At 48.4% G+C, this 21,976-nt stretch overlaps 1 protein-coding gene across 1 annotated transcript in view; it reads right to left on the reverse strand.

Annotated features, from left to right (window-relative positions):
- The window catches only part of PARP1 (poly(ADP-ribose) polymerase 1), a 37,815-nt gene extending 24,332 nt beyond the window's left edge, over positions 1–13,483 (reverse strand). The window contains exons 1-4 of the mRNA XM_069484516.1: positions 13,203–13,483; positions 9,471–9,636; positions 2,691–2,806; positions 1,229–1,443 (exon numbers count right to left, since the gene is read on the reverse strand). Coding sequence (XP_069340617.1) covers positions 1,229–1,443; positions 2,691–2,806; positions 9,471–9,636; positions 13,203–13,322 — 617 coding nt within the window. The 5' untranslated portion in view covers positions 13,323–13,483. The remainder of the gene's footprint in view (positions 1–1,228; positions 1,444–2,690; positions 2,807–9,470; positions 9,637–13,202) is intronic.
- Between the last annotated feature and the right edge of the window lie 8,493 nt (positions 13,484–21,976).

Consider the following 21,976-nt stretch of genomic DNA (forward strand, 5'->3'; position numbering starts at 1 on the left):
AGCACTGAGGGTGTCAGCTGCTCCTACAACACAGGGCAGGACAGCCACAGTGGCCTGGAGTCAGCCTCGGCTGTCACAAAACCCTTGCACTTTTCCCGATCCATAAAACAGGGAGAAGAACACCCTCTTCCTTATAGAACCCTGGTGATGGGCAAAGGAAACAGCCCAAGCACAGTGACTCGCACAGTACCTGGCGCACCACACGTGCTCAGGACATCCTGGTTGTTACCATGGTGCACACATGAGCTGATGAACTCCTACACCTGCATCACGTGTTGCAATGCCCTGAGGATTTTCTGTATACTTTTTATAGAGATGGGGTCTCGCCATGTTGCCCAGGCTGGTCTCAAACTCCTGGGCTCAAGTGATCCTCCTGCCTCGGGCTCCCAGAGTGCTGGGATTGCAGGCACGCACCACCGCGCCTGGCCCCTGAGGACTTTTGGATCTATGCCTGATTTTCCAGTTTCTTGCACATTCCAGAGCCACATACACTGCTGCAATCAACGAATGTGTGTGACGTGAACTGAAGTGACGTACGCATGGCTGCTCAGCGGTGGCCCGGTCACCGTCTAAGGAGCAGGAGCACACCAGGCCGACACAGGGCCCTTGGTGTGCTCGTTAACAAGTCATTCTCTAGGCTGAGGTCCAGGCAAGACACGAGGCAGCCACAGACCCAAGACAGATAATTCTTCCCATCTTAAATGTTTAACAACTTGTGAAACCCAAATAATTCTGAACTCTAAGCCAGGAAACTTATTATCCGCTGCCCATCCACTATCTAAAAATGGTCACGATCCTCCCAGCACCATTCCTAGAAAACCAGACACACAGGAACACGCCAACATGTGTATGAGGATGTCAACGGGATGTGACAGATGGGGGGGGGGAGGTCAGAGGAAACGGGTGGATGACCAGGGCAAGGGGGTGCTCACACAGGGCAGGGTGGTCTTCCCATGTGCGAAGGGCTGTCGTGGGGAAGCGAAACCAGCTTGTCCATGGAGATCAGGTGTTGGAAGGGGGAACAGACCACCAGGGCACAGGGCTATAGGAATGGGTCCCTGCAGCCCCCTGCAGTCCTTCCCTACTCTGCCCCCTGCTCCCACAGCTCTGTTGCTGCTGTCCCTCAGGCCGCGTCGCCCTGGCTTTCGGACAGACAGCAAAGGGAAATGCAGGAGTCACACGGCAACCTTAGGGTCTTGAGCACCCCATGGCACGGCGCTCCACCCACCCTTCGCTCTTGACTCCCGGGAGCTGCTTCTTGAGGGCTTCTTTGTCCTCTGCAGCGAGCAGGCTGAAGCCCTTGAGCTGGCTGGCACTGTACTCAGGCCGGAAACCCAGCTCCTCCCTCTTCTTGACAAAGCAGTTTGGGTGGTACCAGCGATCAATCATGCCCAGCTGCGGCTTCTCCGGGTCCAGCATCTTCTTGGACAGGCGCATCTGGCCCTGCAGGAAAAACCGCACGTGGTACCAAGGGAGCGACAGGTCCAAGTCAAGGCGCCTGCCTGCCCAGCAACCGGAGGGCTCGAGGGCTGCTGGGATAGCCTGGCTCTCTTGGGCCACCAAGGATTGTGCTACCCTCCAGTCTCAGTGTTCCTTAAATCCCAGTGGCTACCTGCCTGCCTGGACAAGGAAGCGGCAGTGCTCCCCTGAAGATGCTTCTGGTCTGGGGCGGGCATGAGCACACCTGGTGTGGAGTGCCGGGAAGCCAGAGCCTTGCGCAACACCTGGGAGAGCTCCGACGCAGCACACTCGCACCAGCGGGGACTTTCTGCCACTCCCACCCCCCAATGGGCTCTTTAGTTTCTTTACACATAGGAAGCCCCCTAAGAAGGGGTAATAAAACCACTGTCATGAACCCCGTCCCATCAGCCTGCCCAGGTTTACGATCCGCAGGCCTGACATTCTTGGGCGACTTCCTTCCGTGCCCGCGAGGTCCAGACCCAGAGGGCTCAGCACGGAGGGGCTGCTGGCCCTCCCCTCGAAGACGACCTCAACTTCGGCCTCAAGGTTTTAGCGGCTGAAGGTACGTGGAGAAAATCTAGCAATTCCATGTTTTTCCTCTCTGAACGCCCACGGGCTCACCTCACTTCCATGTGCAACACCTCCAAGAGGCAGAGACCTTCAATCAGTGCCTTAAATGAGTCAATTAGCACACGTGCGTCACACCAGGGCAGGACAAGAAGGCTGGAGGGCACAAGCCTCCCCCCACCCGTGTCTCAGCCCTCCGCCCGGTCCATCTGACCGGCTGCCAGCCTCCGGGAATACAACTGGCGGAAAAGGCTGGCTAATGAAGTTTCTCTGATTAAACAGAAGAAAGCTGGAGGCTCACACCGGGGAAAACACGACTCCTTCAACTGAATCCTACCCTAAAACACAGACAGCCTCCCCCCAGCTACTGCTGAAGCCAGAAGCGACCCCTGGGCTAATGCTTTCCAGACGCTGCCGGGCACCCTAAGAGCAGGTGCAGCCATATACGTGAGTACTGCACCGACCCTAATTAGGGTCAGACCCGTCTGGAAGAAAAGTGACTGTCATCTCCGGTCTGTACTAACATCTCATTTTATTTTCAACGCTGGTGTTGAGCGAGCACCCCGAAGCTCCTATTTCTGCTTTTGTCCGGAGACAGCCAGCGGCACCTCCTGCAAGCAGTTCAGGAGGGTCGGCCGGCTGCCGGAGCCCCGCGCTCTCACCTTCTCTATCTTCTCCATGCACCCCTTGCACGTGCTCCTGTTGGACTTGGCGTACTCGGCCGCAAAGTCCCCCAGCGTCTTCTCCGCCTTGCCGCCGCCGCCGTCCTGGCCTTTGCCTGGAGAACCAAACACACAGCGACGCTCACAACGGCCTCACCGTGCAGCCGCACGAAGTCCCCCACCTCCTCCTGCACCTCCCCAGGACCTTCCACCTGGATGGGGGACCGCAGCTGGCCCATCTCACCTCCACCTGTTTGTAACAAGTATGGCTGGTTAACAAGCGTCTTCACCGGCAATGAAGTGACCTTTCTCAGACAAGCGCTTTGAAACAGCACCATGCTAGCCAGTGTTCGGCCGTCTGACCTTCCGCCTCTCTCCATTTCCTCTGGAGTCCCCGCCCGCACTTTGGAAAGCCCTTACTAAGTGCTTACCTTAAAAGCCCGGAACCACACTAAATTCTAGCTCAGCCTTCCGATTTCCACTACACTTTTATTTATCAAAGTTAAATGTTACCTTAAAGGGACTATCTCGATACAGATCAGACACAAGTATATCTAAGAATTAAATGCATGGTAAAGGTATCATTTAAAATTAGTGCGGAAAGGTTGAATTATTTAATTTGGGACAAGAGCTGTATTCTTTTGTTATATAAAAATAAATTCCCAGGCTGAATGTTTCTTCCCTAAGAGCAGAAGACAGACAAGGCTATCTTCTCTCATCACTTCTATTCCACATTGTACTGGAGGTTCAATTAAGTGCATCAAGGAAAAGAAAGGGAAATAAAAGGCATAAGTTTGGAAAAGAACAAGTAGAGCCATCTCTATTTGTAGATGACATGATTATATATGTGAGCTATCCTTAGGAATCTATTAAGAAAAGCTACTAGAACTATTAAGTGAATTTAGCAAATTTGTGGGACACAAGATTAGTATATAAACACACAAAAATTTCTACATATGAGCAATGAACCTGTTGGAAAAAGAAAGCACACTGCCATTGAAATAGCATTAAAATACGTAAGATACTCGAGAGAAATTTAACAAAAGACATGCAAGATCTCTACAAGAAAGCGGTTAAGACTTTGCTGAAATTAAAGACCTAAACAAATGAAGAGATGTAACATGTTTATGGACTGGAAGAATCAATTTGTTAAGATGTCAATTACCCGCAATTCGATGCACAGATTTGATGAGATGCCAATCAAATTCCTAGTGGCTGTCATTTTAATAGCTCCAAACTGGCAACAACCCAAAAGTCACCAACAGGAAAATGGATACACAAATTGTGATATATTCAGAAGACTACCGCTCAGCAACAAGAAGCAACTAACTAATGATACACGAGATAACCTGGCTGAGTCTCACAGACGTGCTGACTGAAAGAAGTTTATGAGAGGGTGTACACAATTGCTTTTTCTCCCCTGAAATTCTCAATCAGGCAAAATTAATCTATGGGGATAGAAATCAGAACAGTGGTTACCTGAGCTGGGGAAAGAAGACTTTCTGGGGTGACAAAAAGGTCTATAACCTGATGGGAGTATATGTTAGATGTGTGTATGCATTTGTCAAAAATCACTGAACTGTATACTTAAGATCTGTGCATTTAACTGTATGTAAAATTTTTAAATTCCACATACAATACCAAAGACATACCACAAATGAGAAGACAGACAGGACTACGTAAACGTTAAAGATGAAACTTTAATGTGGCAAAACATACAATAGACAAAGCTAAAATAAAAACGTCAAACTAGGAAAAGGATTTGCAAAATGTTATGACAGAGAATTAGTATCTTGTACATTTCATTAAGAAAAAGACAAAATACTCCCAAAGAAAAATGAGGCAAGGACACAAATATCAAAGTAATGTAAATGGCTTAACAAAAAAGGGCTGCTCAATATGTGACAAAAATTCCACTTCACTGGGCGTGAAATGAAAAAGAGTGACAATACTAAGAAATAGTGTGGAAGTGGAGAAACAGATATATTACATATTGCAGGTATAGTTGCAACTCAAGCAACCTTTCTGAAGGCAATTTGGCACAAACACAGAAGGCCTTAAAACGGTTCAGCCCTTTGAGCAGTAATTCCACTTCTTGGAATTAAAGAAATAACTGGACAGGTGCCCAGAATATGTAAGATGTTTGCAGCAGATCTATTTGTAATATAACGAGAAGGTTAAAATTCTGGTCTCAAAAGCAATATAGCCTGGATTTGAATCCTGGCTCAGGCATTTACTAGCCGTTATAACCTTGGGCCAGTTACCTAACTTCTTTGTGCCTGGGTTTCCTCATCTGTAAAAACTACTGCAAGGACACAATGAAATCAATACATGTCAACTGGTTGGAATGGTGCATGATATTTGGCAAGTCCTCACTAAATGAGTAAGATGTACCTTTTAGAAATAATGACAGAAATCTATAATTATTAACACAAAAAGAGTAAATACCAAGTTTTAAAAGTAACACAAAGGTCAATGCCACTAATCATTAGGAAAATGCAAATCAAAACCACAAGGTACCACTTCACACACATCAAGATGGCTATTAAAAATAAATAAAATTAGCCAGGCATGGTGGTGCATGTCTGTAGTCCCAGCTACTGGGGAGGCTGAGGCAGGAGGATCGCTTGAGCCCAGGAGTTTGAGGTTGCTGTGAGCTAGGCTGACGCCACGGCACTCTAGCCCGGGCAACAGAGCGAGACTCTGTCTCAATAAATAAAAATAAATAAATGTGTTTGTAAGAAGGTAGAGAAATCAGAACTGTATCTTGCTGCTAGGAATGTAAAATGGTACAGCCGCTGTGAAAACCAGTATGGAGGTTCCCCAAAAAATTAAACACAGAATTACCATGATTCAGCGACTTCACTTCTGGGTATATACAGCAAAATGAAAGCAGGGTCTCTAACACGGATTTGTCCACCCAGGTTCAAAGTAGATTATTCACAACAGACAAAATGTGGACACCACCCAAATGTCCACTGACACATGAATGGGCAAACCAAAATGTGGTATCTACATAAAATGAATGGATTATTACCATGCCTTTAAAAAGGAGGAGATTCTGACACATGCTACAACATGGGCGAACCTAGAAGAACTGTGCTGAATGAAATAAGCCAGACACAAAAGGACAACCACCGTATGATTCTACTCGGACGAGGTACCTAGAGGTGTCAGGGAGGAGAGAATGGGGAGTCATGTTTAATGGATACGGAGTTTCAATTTGGGAAGATGAAAAATTCTGGAGATGGCTGGAGACGATGGGTGCATAACAATGTAAATGTACTTAATGCCACTGAAGTCTACATTTAAAAAGGGTTAAGATAAATTTTATGATATGTATATTTTGCCACATGAAAAGGGTAATTGAGTATGAAAGAGAATCATACCTAGACTGGATCCTATTTCTGCAGGAAAGAAAAAAATCATCACTGACACACATGAATCAATATTTTCTGACGAGACACTCCACTATGTTAACAATACAAATTACAGGATCTGGGATATGAATTAAACTTTTCATGTGTCTACAAATAGTTAAGTTAGGCTCTCTGGATGAAAAATCCCTGGAAAATTAGCACACTGTATCGTAACTTTATGCTAATGATGGCTTCACAGAACAGACACATTTTCAGTAAAACTGTTATGCCTTTTCATATTACAAAATTATAATACATGAATTATAAATTACATAGGTATAAATTATAACTAGATACAACATATACAGATCCCTAAACCTACAACTTCCACTATCCTGAATACAAAAGGGAAAACAGGCTGGGCACGGTGGCTCACGCCTGTAATCCTAGCACTCTGGGAGGCCGAGGTGGGTGGATCGCTCAAGGTCAGGAGTTCAAGACCAGCCTGAGCAAGAGCGAGACCCCCCCCCCTCCCCGTCTCTACTAAAAATAGAAAGAAATTAGCTGGCCAACTAACATATATATAGAAAAAATTAGCTGGGCATGGTGGCACATGCCTGTAGTCCCAGCTACTCGGGAGGCTGAGGCAGGAGGATCACTTGAGCCCAGGAGTTTGAGGTTGCTGTGAGCTAGGCTGATGCCAGGGCACTCACTCTAGCCAGGGCAACAAAGCGACACTCTGTCTCAAAAAAAAAAAAAAAAAAAAAAAAAAAGGGAAAACAGCTACAGAGTAAGAAAAATATTACACCCTAATACTCTGCTGAAACCCACACTCACCCTCTGGCCCCTTCTTGGCAAATTACTGTTATTTTTATCCACAACACTAAGTAGTGTTACTGATCTTTCAGTTTCCAGCGAAACAGAAGCAGCTGGAGTCGAAACATGCCAACAGCTGCAAGAAGGATGGGTGGGGGAGAGAAAACACACTTCAGCACAGGCACAAACAGCTCCCCGAGGGAGGACGGCTGAGTTCCTATCAATGCCCTAGAATCATGAGAGAGGTTAAACTGGGTCAATTTAGGAAGGCACAGAAATGAGAATGCAGTCTCAGAAGATTTCCCTCACAAAGTGATGAAGGCCAGGCACGGTGGCTCATGCCTGTAATCCCAGCACTTTGAGAGCCTGAGGTGGGAGGATCGTTTGAGACCAGCCTGGACAACACTGCAAGACCCCTCTCTATAAAAAATAAAAAAATTTAGCCAGGTGTAGTGGCACTTGCCTGTAGTCTTAGCTACCTGAGAGGCTGAAGTGAGTGGACTGCTTGAGCCCAGGGAGTTTGGGGCCGCAGTGGGCTGTGATGGTGCCACTGCACTCCAGCCTGGGCAACAGAGCGAGATCCTGCTTCTTTAAAAAAAAAAAAAAAAAGTGACGAAAACGGACTTTTTAAAATTTAAAGGCACCCAGCAAGTTAGTTTGTGGACATTGGCAAGCTGGTTCAAAAATTTATGCGGAGAGGCAAAAGACTCAGAGCAGATAAAACACAGTCCTGAGGGGGAACAAACCAAAGGACTGACATGACCTGACTTAAAGACTTCCTGGGAAGCCACAGCAATCAACACAGTGCGGCACTGGTAAAAGAACAGGTAAGTAGCTCAATGGAACAAACAGGGAACTCAGAAATAGACCTACACAAATGTAGCCCACTGATCTTTGACAAGGGGGCAAAGGCGATCATGGAGAAAAGACAGTCTTTTAAACAAAAGGTGCTGAAACAAATGGCCATCCAAATGCAAAAAAACGAATCTACACACAGACCTTACACCCTCCAGAAAACGTAACTCAAAATCGATTACCGACCTAAACATAAAACACAAAACTACAAAACTAGAAGGTAACACAGGAGAAAATCTAGATGACCTTGCCCGGTGATGACTTTCTAGAAACAACAAGAAAGACACCATCTGTGAAAGGAGTAACTGACTCTCAACACCAGGAAATGGAGGCCACACCCCCTAAAACAAAAGTAAATGGTAAGTTAGACTTCATTATCATTAAAAACTTATCTGTGAAAGGCTCTGTCAAGAGAAGGGAAAGACGACCAGACACACAATTGGAGGAATTATTAGCAATAGACATATATGATAAAGGGCTGTTATTCAAAATATACAAAGAACTCTTGAAACTCCACAATAAGAAAACAAATAGCCCAACTGAGAAATGGGCAAAAGGTCTGAACAGACATGTCACCAGAGAAGACATACAGATGGCAAATAGGCATATGAGAGACATGTTCAATACGATTATGGCATTAGGGAAATGCAAATTAAAATAACAAAATACTACACACCTATTAGAATGGCCCAAACCCAACACTCTGACAACACCCAATGCTAGCAAAGATGTAGAGTGACAGGAACTCTCATTCATTGCTGGTGGCAACACAAACGGTTCAGTCATTTTGGAAGACAGTTTGGCAGTTTATTACAAAACTAAACACACTCTGACCATACAATCCAGCAATTGTGCGTGCTCCTTGGTATTTACCCAAATGAGGTGAAAACTTATGTCTACACAAAAACCTGCACCCGGATGTTTATAGCAGCTTTGTTCATAATTACCAAAACCTGGCAGCCACCAAGATCTCCCTCGACAGGTGAATGAATAAACTGTGGTACAACCACACAATGCAGTATTATTCAGTACTAAAAAGAAATAAGCTATCAAGCCATAAAAAGATATGGAGGAATCTTAAATACATAATACTAAGTGAAAAAAAGCCAACCTGAAAGGCTACCTACTATATGATCCCAAATATACAACACATTTTGGAAAAGGCAAAACTACAGAGAAAGGAAAACGATCAGTGGTGGCCGGAGGTTAAGGGGAGGGAGCGATAAACAGGCAGAGCACAGAGGATTTTGAGGGCAGTGAAACTGCTCCGTGTGATGCTGTGATGCTTGTTCACTACACATTTGTCCACAGAATGCACAGAACCGGGAGGGAACTGTGGACTCCGGGTGGTAATGCTGTGTCAACAGAGGTTCATCAATTGTAACAACTGTACCACTCTGGTGGGGGGAAACAGAGGGCACATGGGAACTCTCTGTACTTTGCTTAATTGTGCTGTGAACCTAAAACTGCTCTGAAAAAGTATTAAGAAGAAAAACAAAACAAATTTCAAGGCTACATTCCGCGCATCTGGGAAAATAAAATACCAAACATCATGCCACAGACAATGCCGAGGCAGTGGGGAGCTGCTGAAATCACCTCTGCACCACGTTCCTGATCTGCACGTGTGGGGGGCAGAGAGGCACGCTGGGGGCCTTTCTTTGCCCTCTCAGAAAAGGTCCCCCTGGCCCCCGCCCCCGGAAGCCTCGGGGTCAGGGGCCAAATACCCGCCGCCTCCCTAGCTCGTACAGACCGGTCACTCCTCCAGCCTCCGCCGTCTTCTTCACTTTCTGCTGGTCGTCCCAGCGCAGCTCGGAGAAGCCATCCACCTCGACGTCGGGGTGCCGGATAGAGTGGCCCACCTTCCAGAAGCAGGAGAAGTGGTACCAGTGCGGGACTTTCCCATCGAACATGGGCGACTAGAGGGAAGGGAATCGAAGGAGGCCAGTGAGCAGCTGACCTCTGACTTGGACCCACTTAGACCCGCACCTCGGCCCCCGCAGCGGAGCAGCGCGTCACACCTTCCCCTCCCCTCTGCGGGAGGGGGACAGCAGCCCCCCGCACCTCCCACGAGCAGCTGCGGGGCGATGGAAGCAGCGTCCCGCTCAAGACCTTCCCGACAGCTTGGAAGGCTGTCGCCTGCTGTTCCTGAGCCCAGACTCTCGGGACACGAAACACAGCCACGGGAATGGTGGCTTTATGTAACCAAGCTCTGCCCCACGTCCCTTCCAACCACACACGGTTACATTCAGTGACGACGAGCCTCCCTGCCCAGTGAGCCGCACGCAGGACGGCCGTTCCGCATCAGGCTGCAGCCCCGGCCGGGAAAGGCAGACAGCGCTCCAGGCGTGCCAGGCCTCGAAGGGCCCGCGTGGCCCAGAAAGGGCTCCGTACGTGCCTCTGCAGTTCAGAATAACAAGGAACAAGACCCAGATAACGAGCAAGGCAGACAAAATGTGTCAGAACCAAGTGCCAGGCCCGCAGCAGCCACACGGAGGTGTGGGATGAATCAGCGTCTGTGCGAGGAGCTTGGGCAGACCCGGAGCGACACCGTCAGCTGCAAACTGTCCCGGTCGTCTCCCAGGTGCAAGAACTAGAGTCCGGCCCCAGCAGGCTGGCAGTTTCTCCTCTTGAGGTGGTTTTCTTTCCTGAGATGCTTCCCGCTCGGGTTGCTACTGACTTAGCACCAGGCCTTTCACCGTGACAGGGCCACGTGCTGCTCCCAGGCCCTAAGCACGGTCTGGCTTTATGGAGTGGAACACAAAGGCCACATCCTCCAGTGAAAGAACACCGACCAAAGCAATGCTTTACCTAGAACTCAGGACCGAGAATGACAAAGCAGGAAGATACTAGACCAAGGTCATCAGACTGTCACTTCCATTTGGTAGCCTTGCAGCTCGGGCAAGGTGCAGAATCTTTGGCTGTGCACCCAGCACTTAACACGTACCGGGGTCCTCACTCAACCACCAGCTGGTGAACCGGTCCGTTCCCTTCTATGCAAAACAGGCCACACTACTTGCCCGTCTACACCACAGAGAGAACCGAATGACCTGCACTCCTCCAGGGCTCAAACCCTCCGGCGACAGAGGAATTTACCCATCTACCACAACCCCCTCCTAGTCGAAAAGAGGAACTAGCGGGTCCCTCCCAGGCCTGCCCCAAGGCACGACAGCTAAAGTAGCAGGTATTTGCTACTCAGAGAACAATCCTCCCATACAAATGTAAAAGAAAGTATTTAAATTCGAGCTAGAAGAAAGACTTCTTTCTTTCTGGCCATCACCAGCTCAGCCTACAAGACCAACTTTAAATTCTGAATTAAAACTCTGAATCTGCCTCCAATCACAATTACGGAAAAGCCACACTTATAATGAGTTTCTTTCACCAGCAAGTCTACCAAGGGAGGGCCACAATGTTAAACTGTATCTGCTTCGGGTTCAAGGGAGCCATCTCCCCACAGCCAAAGCTCCTCTCTCTCTCCCTACGGCAGGCAGAGTTGTTCTTCCCTTAATACATTGGCTGGACATGGGCTTTCTGTGTGTCCTTCCCACTAGAACAGGGTCTTCTATGCCCACCTGGTAAAGCCTACGGACGTCCCATTCTTGGAATAACATTTAAATGCATAATACAAAGGCTCACTAAGGAAACTGATTATATTGAAATAATTATCAAAACATTTAAAAAAGTAATTTTGGGGGGCAGTAATCCATAAATTTTAAAGTACTAAACAAGATCTAGTACCCCCCTCCTCTAGTAACTACTGTAATTTTGTAGTGATGTAAATGGTATTTTGAGAAATCCCAACTGTAAAGTGATATGACAATATCTCCAGTTATCATTGATGACAAAAATCACAGGTATGCTCATACATCTTGGCTTTGCTGCTTACATTCATGAGAGGAAATAATGAATTTTATCTGGAGGTTAGTGAAGACGTGTTTTTTCTGACCTAAACCCATGGACCTCTTGAGTTCTATCCGCCATGCCACAGATCCAGGTTAAGAACCCCTGCACTAGGGGTGGGAACTTCTTAAGGGCAGGCTGCCCCCACAAAAGACCCTTAGCGGGAAACACGGCTCTTCAAATTGTAGGCCCTGTCTACTTCCCCGTCCTTATCTTCCTGCCCTACTTCAGTGACTAACGAGTCCTGATCCAACTCCCAGACTCAGCTGGGACATGTTGGACTCCCGAGGACACAATGCCTGGCACAGAGCTCCATCGGGGGCATCCACACCTGTACAGCAATGTTTACCAGTTATCTCCTATTTAACCAAACTGGAAGCTCCCAAGGGTGTGATCTTTGTGTCTTTAGTACCTAACACAGCGCCTGGAACTTAAAAGACACTGCATAAATGCCTACTGAATGAGTAAGTACTTTGTGCCAGGCACTGAGCTGGGCAGGCCCTGAGGATACCAAGATGACAGCCTCAGTCCCTGCCATATTACGAAATAAGATATCGGAAGTACACCTGGCACTTGGGTACCCACTTGGTAAATGTTTCCCTCCCCCGTCTACAAACCTAAGTAGTGAAAATCCATTGAGGCCTACCTGGTCATTCCTAAAACACATCACAACCTCATGGCACGGAGGGAAATCAAGTTACTCTGACCATGAGGGCTATAACTTGGGGCAGAAACAGCTGCTTTGGAGGTGGGGGAGGAACGGGGCAGGTGAGAACCAGAATTACAAAGGCAGACAACAGCAAACCGAAAGCTGGAGGTAGCGGGAACCCCTTCACACGGAGGGGCTTTCGAGCCCACCCCCTCACAGTGCACCCCAACACTCCTTAGGGTGCACCCAGCACCCCAACGGCCATCTCAGAAGCCTTAGGAAACATCAGAAGGGGATCCCCAGTCTCTTAAAAAGCTCAAATGAGAAACTCCCTGGAGCCACCCCGTTACTCAAACCAGGCAGCTGCAAATGCACCAAGAGAACGCATCTGTGAACCCGGAAAGTTTGGGGAAAACGTTATTTTAAACCACAAATTAAGTCCAAAGTGAACGCACTGTACCAAAACGACACCGCCTTGCATAGTTTTGCCTAATTAAAATAAAAAATGAGAGTGCGCGGGCGTTGAAATGACAGCCCAAAATAGGTCCTTTTTGTTCTTTTTTTTTTTTTTTTTTTAAAAAGCCCTCGCATGCCAGTCGCCGCCATCCACGTAGGACAAAAATCTTCCGGAACAAGGTAGGTCAAAATCACACCAGCTTCACGAGGCCACGCACCACTGCTCCCCCCGCGAGGCGACCGGCAGTCGGGAGGGAAGCGGCTCCTTGTTTTGACAAAGCGAAGGGCAGCCGCCAGCTGCAGACTGTATTTCCCGGGCTTTTCCCGCTAGCTCAGCACGACCTCCCGGAAGGGTCCGCCGCGCGGGCCGCAGAGGGAGGAGGGGCGGCGGCGTCCGCAGGCCCCGCGCGGCCGCTCCCGGGGCGCCCTCCCCCGCCGCCCGCCGCCCGCCGCCCACAAAGCGGCCCCGCGCGGCCGCACCTGCACCATGATGGCCATCCGGAGCGAGTCCTTGGGGATGCTCTCGCTGCATTTCTTGCAAGAAGCGCGTCCGCTCTTGGCGTACTCGACTCGGTAGAGCTTATCCGCGGACTCCGCCATCCTCCTCCTCGTGCCGCTGCGGCTCCGGGAGCCCGACGCCGCCACCCAGGGACACGCCGCCGCTGCCGCCGCCGCCGCCTCGCCCGCCCTCAGGCGCCCGAGCGCCCAGAGCCGCCGCCGAGCACGCCGCGCCGACCACCGCCGCTCGCCGATAGATTGCTGATGCCTGGCGGCGGGACCGCCCCCGGCGCGCGCGTGCGCGGGGAGGGGCGGGGCCGGCGGCGCGCGCGCCCCCTGCCGGCCGCGGGTCGGGGGCGGTGCTTGTCGGGCGCCCGCGGCTGTGCCTGCGGCTCTAAGGCGCGCGGGCGACGCCGGGCGTGGGGGCGGGGCTTGGGCCGTGCCGGGGGCGTTGTGTGGCACCAAGCGTTGTCCCTTTAGCCATTTTGTCCCAGGGAGGCTTATTTGCTCTCTCAGCTAATCCCGTCCCACTCCCTTTTTGTAAATGTGTCCTCTCGCCCCTGAGGGCGGCCGGTCTGGTGGCGCGGGGATCTGCCCTAGGTGGGAGGTCAACCCGCGTTCTAACCTGTCCACACTGTCGGGACACAACCCAGCATTTCCTTCATTGTGCGGTTTAAATGCATGAGTTCAAATCCCGGGAGTATGGGCAGTACCTGTGACTCTGTCGGCAGTAATAATCACAGATGTTTCCACTTTGCAGTTGTTGGAGAGAACTCAAAATATTGTTACACTCATCACTACTTGAAATCGCGGTCATCACTAGAGCTGTTGCTGCTAGATTTCGTTATTTCATGCACGACTCTATTTTTTTTTTTAACGTAACTGGTTTCTTTTTTAACCCTATGCATTTTATTTTATTCATTTCAAATATTGTAACGTGAGTGTGCCGTGTTTGAAAATATTCGATTTTACTGGAGCGGACAAGAAAAATAAACAGGATAAATGCAACTCATGAGAAGTGTTAAGCCTGTAGAGAAGAAGGAAGCTAGTACCTTAAGAGATAAGGATGTTGAATAAGCAGGTAGACATAGGCAGAATCCTAAAAGTTTGTAACCTCTTAAGTGTGTGGAAAGTAAATAGAATAAGGGGAATATGGGATGGAACAAATAAGAGCTTTACTTAGAGAAAGACCAAGTCAAAAGGCATGATCATACCGTCTCTTGATTGACGTCCCTAAATGGCCACCCGTTGATGATAACATTATTGTCCTATTCTGGCATCCATATGCTTTGCCCAAAAAATCCAGATAAAATCCATGTCCGTTCAGCGGGCTGATTGGTGGGCTGAATGTACTTGCTTCTGTCTGTCTCTGATAAAGCAAGTGTGAGTTGGTTCCAGATACCATCTGTTGAGCCTCCTTGAGCATCCGCCAGCTCTGGTCCTTGTAACTTCACCATCAGTGGGACAGGCTAATGCATAGAGAGACAGACATACGAACATTGTCCAACCCTAGGTTCTGGTGGTACGGTCCTTCCATCTCACCTGTATCCTATTCTGTGAGTGTTATCGGTCCCATAGAGTTCCTCTTCCTGCAAGTGGTTTAAATCGGATGGTCTTAAACTGATTCAATAAACCCTGCAATTCAAGCATCATAATTTGGTCTGTGAGGCTTTTTGTTTTGTAACTGCTGGGATAGCTTGCCTGATAATGTTCCTAGAAGCTACCATTGCATTAAGATAGTTTCTTCCACAGTATTTATTTTGGAAAGGGGTCCATAGGCTTCATGGACCACCAAGGGGGTCCTGGGCACACACACAAAAGTTTAAGAATTCCTCCCCTAGAACCCTAAGGAGAACCAGCTATATCCGACTGCCTATTCAGTGTTTCTGTCTGGATGGCTTATGTGCTTCTCCAGTTATGTCCAAAACTTCTCATCTCAGGAAATGGCCCACTGTTCTCTGTGTTACTCAGGCTGAACGCATTGGAGTCAACTTGACTCCTTCCCTCTTCTGTCCCACATCCAGTCCATCACTGAATCCTGACTTCCTGACTTTGATCGCTTCTCACCACCTTCCTGTCCGCGTCACCGTGGGAGCCGCTGTCCTCTTGTGGCTCTGAGACAACCTCCTTACCTGTTCTCTTCCACGCTTGTCTCCTGCAGTCTTCTCGCCCCACGAAAGCACTCGAGGTCACTTTAGAGCTCAGCCTGTGTCAATCCTACATCAGAACCCTCCACAGCTTTCTCACCGTGCTTAAACTACATCCAACTTTCTCTCCGTCTCTTGACCTGGTCCCTGGCCACTTCTCTGACTCCGTTGCTGCCCTGTCCCCTTGGCTCCTGTGGCCCCAGTGAGTTGTGTCCCGGGAGGTGAAGTTCTTTATATAGATTGGAGGGGGGGGAAGCTGCCGTAGAGCCATCTTATTTATCATTATCATCGTCAACTGTCTTTTTTGTCTTCCTCACTCTTTTTGTCTTTCTCCTCTTCCTTTTTCTCTTGCTTTGCTCGGCCCTGACAGCATCCTTTTTTTTGCCACGTCAGCTTTCCTTTCGCGGGCAGCAATCTCCTTGGTACTTTTCCTTCAGTAGAGCAGTCATCTTTTCGGGCTGCATGCCATGTGCAGTATTGTCACTCACATCCCTCTCCTGGCTTCTTTGCATCACTGCCAATGGACAGACCAGGATCTCCTTTGATTTGGGGACAGTTCTCAGAACACAAAGGAAAAGGCAACAGAGTGGGACTCTGTATCAAAACAAAAACAAAAACAAAAATTTCTGCCATTACGTGTTTTACTGTCCAGTATCTCGTTGATTTTTAACGAAGGCAATAGGGTCTAGAATTTATGGTTCTATTACTGGTGTCCCTTTAGTGTTTAGGTTTTGTTAGTGCTTCTCCTGAGTTGGTGGGGTCAGGCCCTTCCGTAATATAAAGGTTTCCAAAGATGCAAATGGTGGGACCTGAGGTCGTGTGACTGAGGTTAGTGAGAGGACTGCTCTGAGCCTTCCAGCTGTGACTTGTTCTAGGGATGTCGCTGTGGGTCCAGATTCCTCCTGGTCATGGATCTGGTTTGATATTGCCTGGCGGCACTTGTCCAGCCTGGCTTACGTACCAATGGGGACACTTTGGGCTCCTGTGGCTGCCTGGGACTTAGGGAGAGCAGCAGTGTTTCCAGGAATCTCCTCTCTTCTCAGCCTGATGCAGGGAGACTGGATCTGGAGAAGAGCTGGGGTACGGGCACCCAACCTCTCCCTCCCTCGATGCTCTCTCCTCTGCGCCCCGTCCCTCAGCCCCTCCCAAAATAAGATTTATCTCGCGTTTATTTGAAAACCGAGGCACGAGGGAGGAAGGGCACCATCACCAATCACCTGAACAGGGAGGCTGAGGTCACCGGGTTTATTGTATGTGTCTTTTAAAGTGTTAGTGGTCTTCACGTGTCTCGTGGTTCTGGGTTATCTGCTCATTTGTGTAGCTGAGGTTACACAGCCGTTCATCCCTGTGTTATTTTCCACAGCTGTGTCTGCTGACGTCGCGTGTGGGTAGATGCGGAGACGTGTGCAACTGTGGTGAGGTGCCCGTGGGTTGTCTCTGGCTGGGGGAGTTCCCGTCCCTCCTGGGGCTCAGTGGCAGCCCGGAGCCACAGAGCCTCCCCTGTACCCACACCGGATGTGCCCTCACCCTCCTCTTAGCTGTGGTCTGGGTGCAGTTTCCTTACTCCTGTCCCTGCGGCAGGCTCCTCCTGTGCTGCCACCTGGGAGTCCCCCCATATGTCTAATCCTGTCTGCCGTCTGTCCTTAGGGTCTCCCGCGGTATCGGTCCGCTGTGGACCGTAAGGCCTGCCATGCCGTGGGCCAGCTGCACCCACCCACCTTGACCCTAACTTCATGGGTTCCACCTTCCTGCCAGCCCAGCAAGTCACTCACACAAGCTAATCGCAGCCTCCCCAGGGAACCCCCCTTCTTGTCACTACAAAGCCTGCCTCCTGCAGTCCCTGCTGGCTCATTCTGCTCCCAGGTAGCCCCGCATGGTGCGTGGTGTCCTTTCCCCGCGGGCTGTGAGTAATAAATGGCTGCCAGCCTCATCCGTCCAATGTTGGGTTCCATGTGCTCGGCAGTCTCCTTCTATTTAGGGCAGGGGATCCCTCCTTCCCCAGTGGGGTGAATAAGACGTGATCCGAACACACTCTCTTGTTTCCTGTACCAGTATGGGTTTATTAATTTATAATATTTCTTCTCTGACTTTATGGGATTTGGCATGGGAGAGGTGTTAGACAACACGTGCTCAGCTCATCTTCTCATAATTTACTGGGCTTTTTAAAAAATTTGGATCGTTTAGGTTCCTTCCTATATTTTTATGGTTCTTAAAAAATAATGCTGCCATTTTCACCCTCATACACTTGGCTTTGTACACCTCTGCCACTGTTTCTATGAGATGGAGTCCTTGAAGTGGGATTGCTATGAGTTATGTAACTTTAAAATTTTTAGAGATTCTGGCAAATTCCCCTTTGAAAAGGCTGTACCATTTTATACTTCCCCCGGGAACACGTGAGACTAACAAAATCTACCGTTGTGAATGTGTGGGGAAATGCACAATCCTTTACCTTTTGAGAAGCAAATGATTTTCTGATTTTATTTATAATGCTGTTAAGGAAGAACATACATACGGTGAAGGGCATTGTGCACAAACCGTGCGCGGTGAGTAGGCAGCTCCATGAATCTTTACCGAGCAAATCCACCTGCACGACCACCAGCCAGGTAGGAATAGAGAACATTCCCAGCTCTTCACAAGCATCCCTCGTGCCTGTTCTAGCTATTGCCTCCCACCAGCCACAGGTCTGACTTCTATCATAGTTTTGCTTGCTTTTGAGCTTTGTGCAAATGGAATCATACACTAAGTGTTTTATTTTCTGGTTTTTTTTTTTTTAGAGATAGAGTCTCACTCTGTTGCCCAGGCTGGAGTGCAGTGTTGTGATCATAGCTCACTGCAACCTCAAACTTCTGGGCTTTAGCAATCCTCCTGCCTCAGATTCCTGAGTAGCTAGGACTACAGGTGTGCACCACCATGCCAGGCTGATTTTTAGATTTTTCTGTAGCGAGAGGTCTCACTATGTTGCCCAGGTTCGTCTCGAACTCCTGGCCTCAAGTAATCCTCCTGCCTCGGCCTCCCAAAGTGCCGGGATTACAAGCATGAGCCACCTCACCTGGCCTAACTGTTCTTTTGTTCAATGTTATGTGTGTGAGAGTCACTCCTACGGTTTTGTGTAGTTGCAGTTTGTTCTTTCTCATTGCTGTGTACTCTTCAACTGGGTGACCCTACATCAATGTACTTTCCATTCTTTTATTGATGGAAATTTGGGCTCTTTCCAGGCTTTTGGCTATTTCAAGTCTTGTTGCTGTCCTCTGGAATATACATATCTTTTGGTTCTCCTCTGTGCCAATTTCTGTTAGATATTTACCTAGGATTATCAAATCACAGGGTTTGCAAATGTTTAGCATTAGTAGATTCTGTCAAAGAGTTTTCCAAGATGGTTGTACCCATTTAAACCCCCAGAGCAACTGATGAGAGTTGCAATTGTTCCCCATTTTTGCTGACACTTACTATTTTCATGTTGTCAGTTTTTAGTGTTATTTTTATTTATACAGTTTTTGACGGCCAATCAGGTTGAATATCTTTTTAGGTTTCATTGACTATTTCAGCTTCTCTGTGAATGTCTGTGAATTCTGTACCACCTTTTGCCTGTTAAAAACAATTCCTAATGTTGTTTGCTTTAAGCTTCATAGGCTTTTTTAGAAAAGTGATATAAACACATCTTATTTTATCTCCCTTGTTTGCTCTTAACTTCCAAATGCTCTTTGCCATACATTCTGTTGCCTGGTTTATTAAAAGAGTGAGGCTAGAGGGGAAAAAATGCTCTTGCAGGATGGGAGAAGAAAGAAAGGCTTAAGGGAGCCTGCGGTGGGTGGGCGGGTTGGAGCCCAGGCCTGGGAGGTGTGAGCGGCGAGTGGGCCCCGTTTCCATGGCTGCCTCCAGCTCACACGGCCTCCCCTCCTTTCCTTTTTTTTTTCCTTTTTAAAGAAACCAAGATATGAACAGCCTTGTTGTCTCTTGTTCTGATTATCCAAATAACGCATGCAGCCCGTGAAAACAAACAAAACTACACCGCTTTGAAGTACCAGGAAGGATGTACAACACTTGCAGTCCCAGTCCCCTAACTCTGCGGTGACTCTCCAGGGGGCAGCGGTCCTGCAGGCAGGACCCTGTGTCCTTCTTCATCGCTGTAACCCTGATGTAACCCTCATCTACTCTGAAGGGACACCTGGGACGGGGGACTTAGAAAAAAATCGTTTCTCCAGATAAGAAATAGACAATAAATAAATGAAAGGCAGCCCCCTCCAATGGCCCTCAGCATGACGATGGCATTTCCTGCTCCACCAGAAACTCTCTGAAGACTGGCACCTTGTCCTCGAGAGTCTTACTGGTTTCATAGCCAGTCCCATTGCCTGCTGAATGAACGCATGAATGAGAAAAATGAATGAACAGCACAGCCCTCCTACTTGGCAGTATAGGTAAGTCTTAACATCTGAATTCTTTCATATTCGTAGCACTTAGCCCAGCACCTGCCACATGGTAGGTACTCAGTAAACATTTGTTAAGGGAACGAATGGCCGAATGCACATAGAAATATGTAACAAGAATTTTTTTTTGGACTTGCCTTTAGAAAAAGCCGGGGCAAGTCCAGTGGGGCCTGGCGAAGAGCGGGGCCCATGATGTGACATGATCGGGTGTGCGCCATGTGCCCAGCACAGCGCTGCAGCCGCCGCGGCTCCGCCCACGCGCGCCAGCTTCTGCCGAGCACATTTCTCGCAGAGCAAATAAGCCCAGTTATTTTAAAACACGAGGCCGGCACAGAGACGCTCACAATTGCCTCCGAAAAGTATGTTCCCTTCCAAGCCCACACGATTGTCCTGGCTGCTGATTTTCTGCAAGGATGGGGCTGTGTTGTGATGGAACCAGACACCCTGGCAAGGAAGGCCAGGAGATCACAGCTTGATCTACGGGTCTGCAGCTAACGCAGGAACCTAAGCGGCCATAGTGAGCTTGTTTCTCAGATGAGAGCACAGCCACGAGAAACACAGCTTTTTCATTTCCTCACTTCTAGTTTGAAAACCTTACACCACAGAGGGGGAAAAGAAGGAGAAGAAAGCTACAGACACTTTACCAATCCAAGGGGAGCTAGCTGCACCAAACCCAGCTACATTACAGCCCAGCTGGGTGTCTTTGCAGTTTATGAAACAGAGCTGCTCTGGAAATTGTTACGTAAGTCTAATCAGAGTGCAGATTTCCTAACCGTATTCACACCCAGGCACTTTTCAATTGTTATGATTTATTTTCCCATAACTCTTTCTTTTTAAAAAAAAAAAAAAATAGCATCCAATTTCTATGATTCTCTCCAATTTCAGAGGGCAGAAAATTCAACTAGAACTCAACACAAATAATTTCATGTTTTAAGATTTGATTTTTTGAATCACAGTACAACCCTATTGTGCTATGATTTGTTACTTGACATATTGAGAAATAACTGAGTTGAATTTCGTTCCCTAGAATATAATTACATGTGACAAAACCCCCAGACTTTTTAAACTGGGAGGGATCATGAAGCTGTGCTTGTCTCCTAGACTGACAGCAGAGGCCAGAGGCAACTGATTTTCCAAAGGTCGCCCCACTCGTGGGTGGCAGAGTGGGAGAGGGCACAGCCGCAGCCCACGCCTTCCCCACACTGCCCCAGCAGGAACACGATTAATTTATGAGTCGAGGACTAGTGTTCTGGAAAGAGGCATTCTGTTAATCATGGGACGAGTAAGTGGGCAGGGTGGTAAGGGAGCAGCATTGAGCAAAGCTGTGATGATTCAGGCTCAGGAAGCCAGGTCAACCCAAGACAGGCTTCCCCAGACGGGCACAGAGGGCCAGTCCCCAGTCCAGGATCAGGAGTGGGACTGTGCCCTGCGGCATGCCCCCAGAGGCCCTTCCCTCAAGGCTGATCAGCCAACTATAGGTAAGAACCCCAAGACAAAGGCCAGGTGCGGTGGCTCACGCCTGTCATCCTAGCACTCTGGGAGGCCGAGGTGGGAGGATTGCTTGAGGTCAGGAGTTTGAGACCAGCCTGAGTAAGAGCGAGACCCCATCTCTACTAAAAATAGAAAAAATTATCTGCACATGGTGGTGCATGCCTGTAGTCCCAGCTACTCGGGAGGGTGAAGCACGAGGATTGCTTGAGCTCAGGAGTTTGAAGTTGTAGTGAGCTATGATGTTTCTACTGCACTGTAGCTTGGGCGACAGAGTGAGACTCTGTCTCAAAAAAACAAAAACAAACAACAACAACAACAACCACAAAAAACCCAAGACAGGAGATTGGCATAGTGTAAACTTGTGGATTTTCCTCTGCCATGTGCTGAATCCTTTTTTACAATAATCTGCTCCCATATCTAGTTTTCCCATCTGTCTTAGTCTATTTGGGCTGTAATAACAAAATACCATAGACCAGGTGGCTTATGAACAACAGAAATTTATTTCCCACAGTCTGGAGTCTGGGAAGCCCAAAATCAAGGTGCTGGCAGATTTGGTGGCTGGTGAGAGTCTGCTTCCTTATAGACGGCACCTTCTCACTGCAGCCTCACATAATGGAAAGGACAAGGGAGTCTCTGGGGTTTTGTTTTTTTTTGAGACAGAGTCTTGCTTTGTTGCCTGGGCTCGAGTGCCGTG

Source organism: Eulemur rufifrons, chromosome 11 (assembly GCF_041146395.1).
Source record: "Eulemur rufifrons isolate Redbay chromosome 11, OSU_ERuf_1, whole genome shotgun sequence".
Classification (NCBI taxonomy): domain Eukaryota; kingdom Metazoa; phylum Chordata; class Mammalia; order Primates; family Lemuridae; genus Eulemur; species Eulemur rufifrons.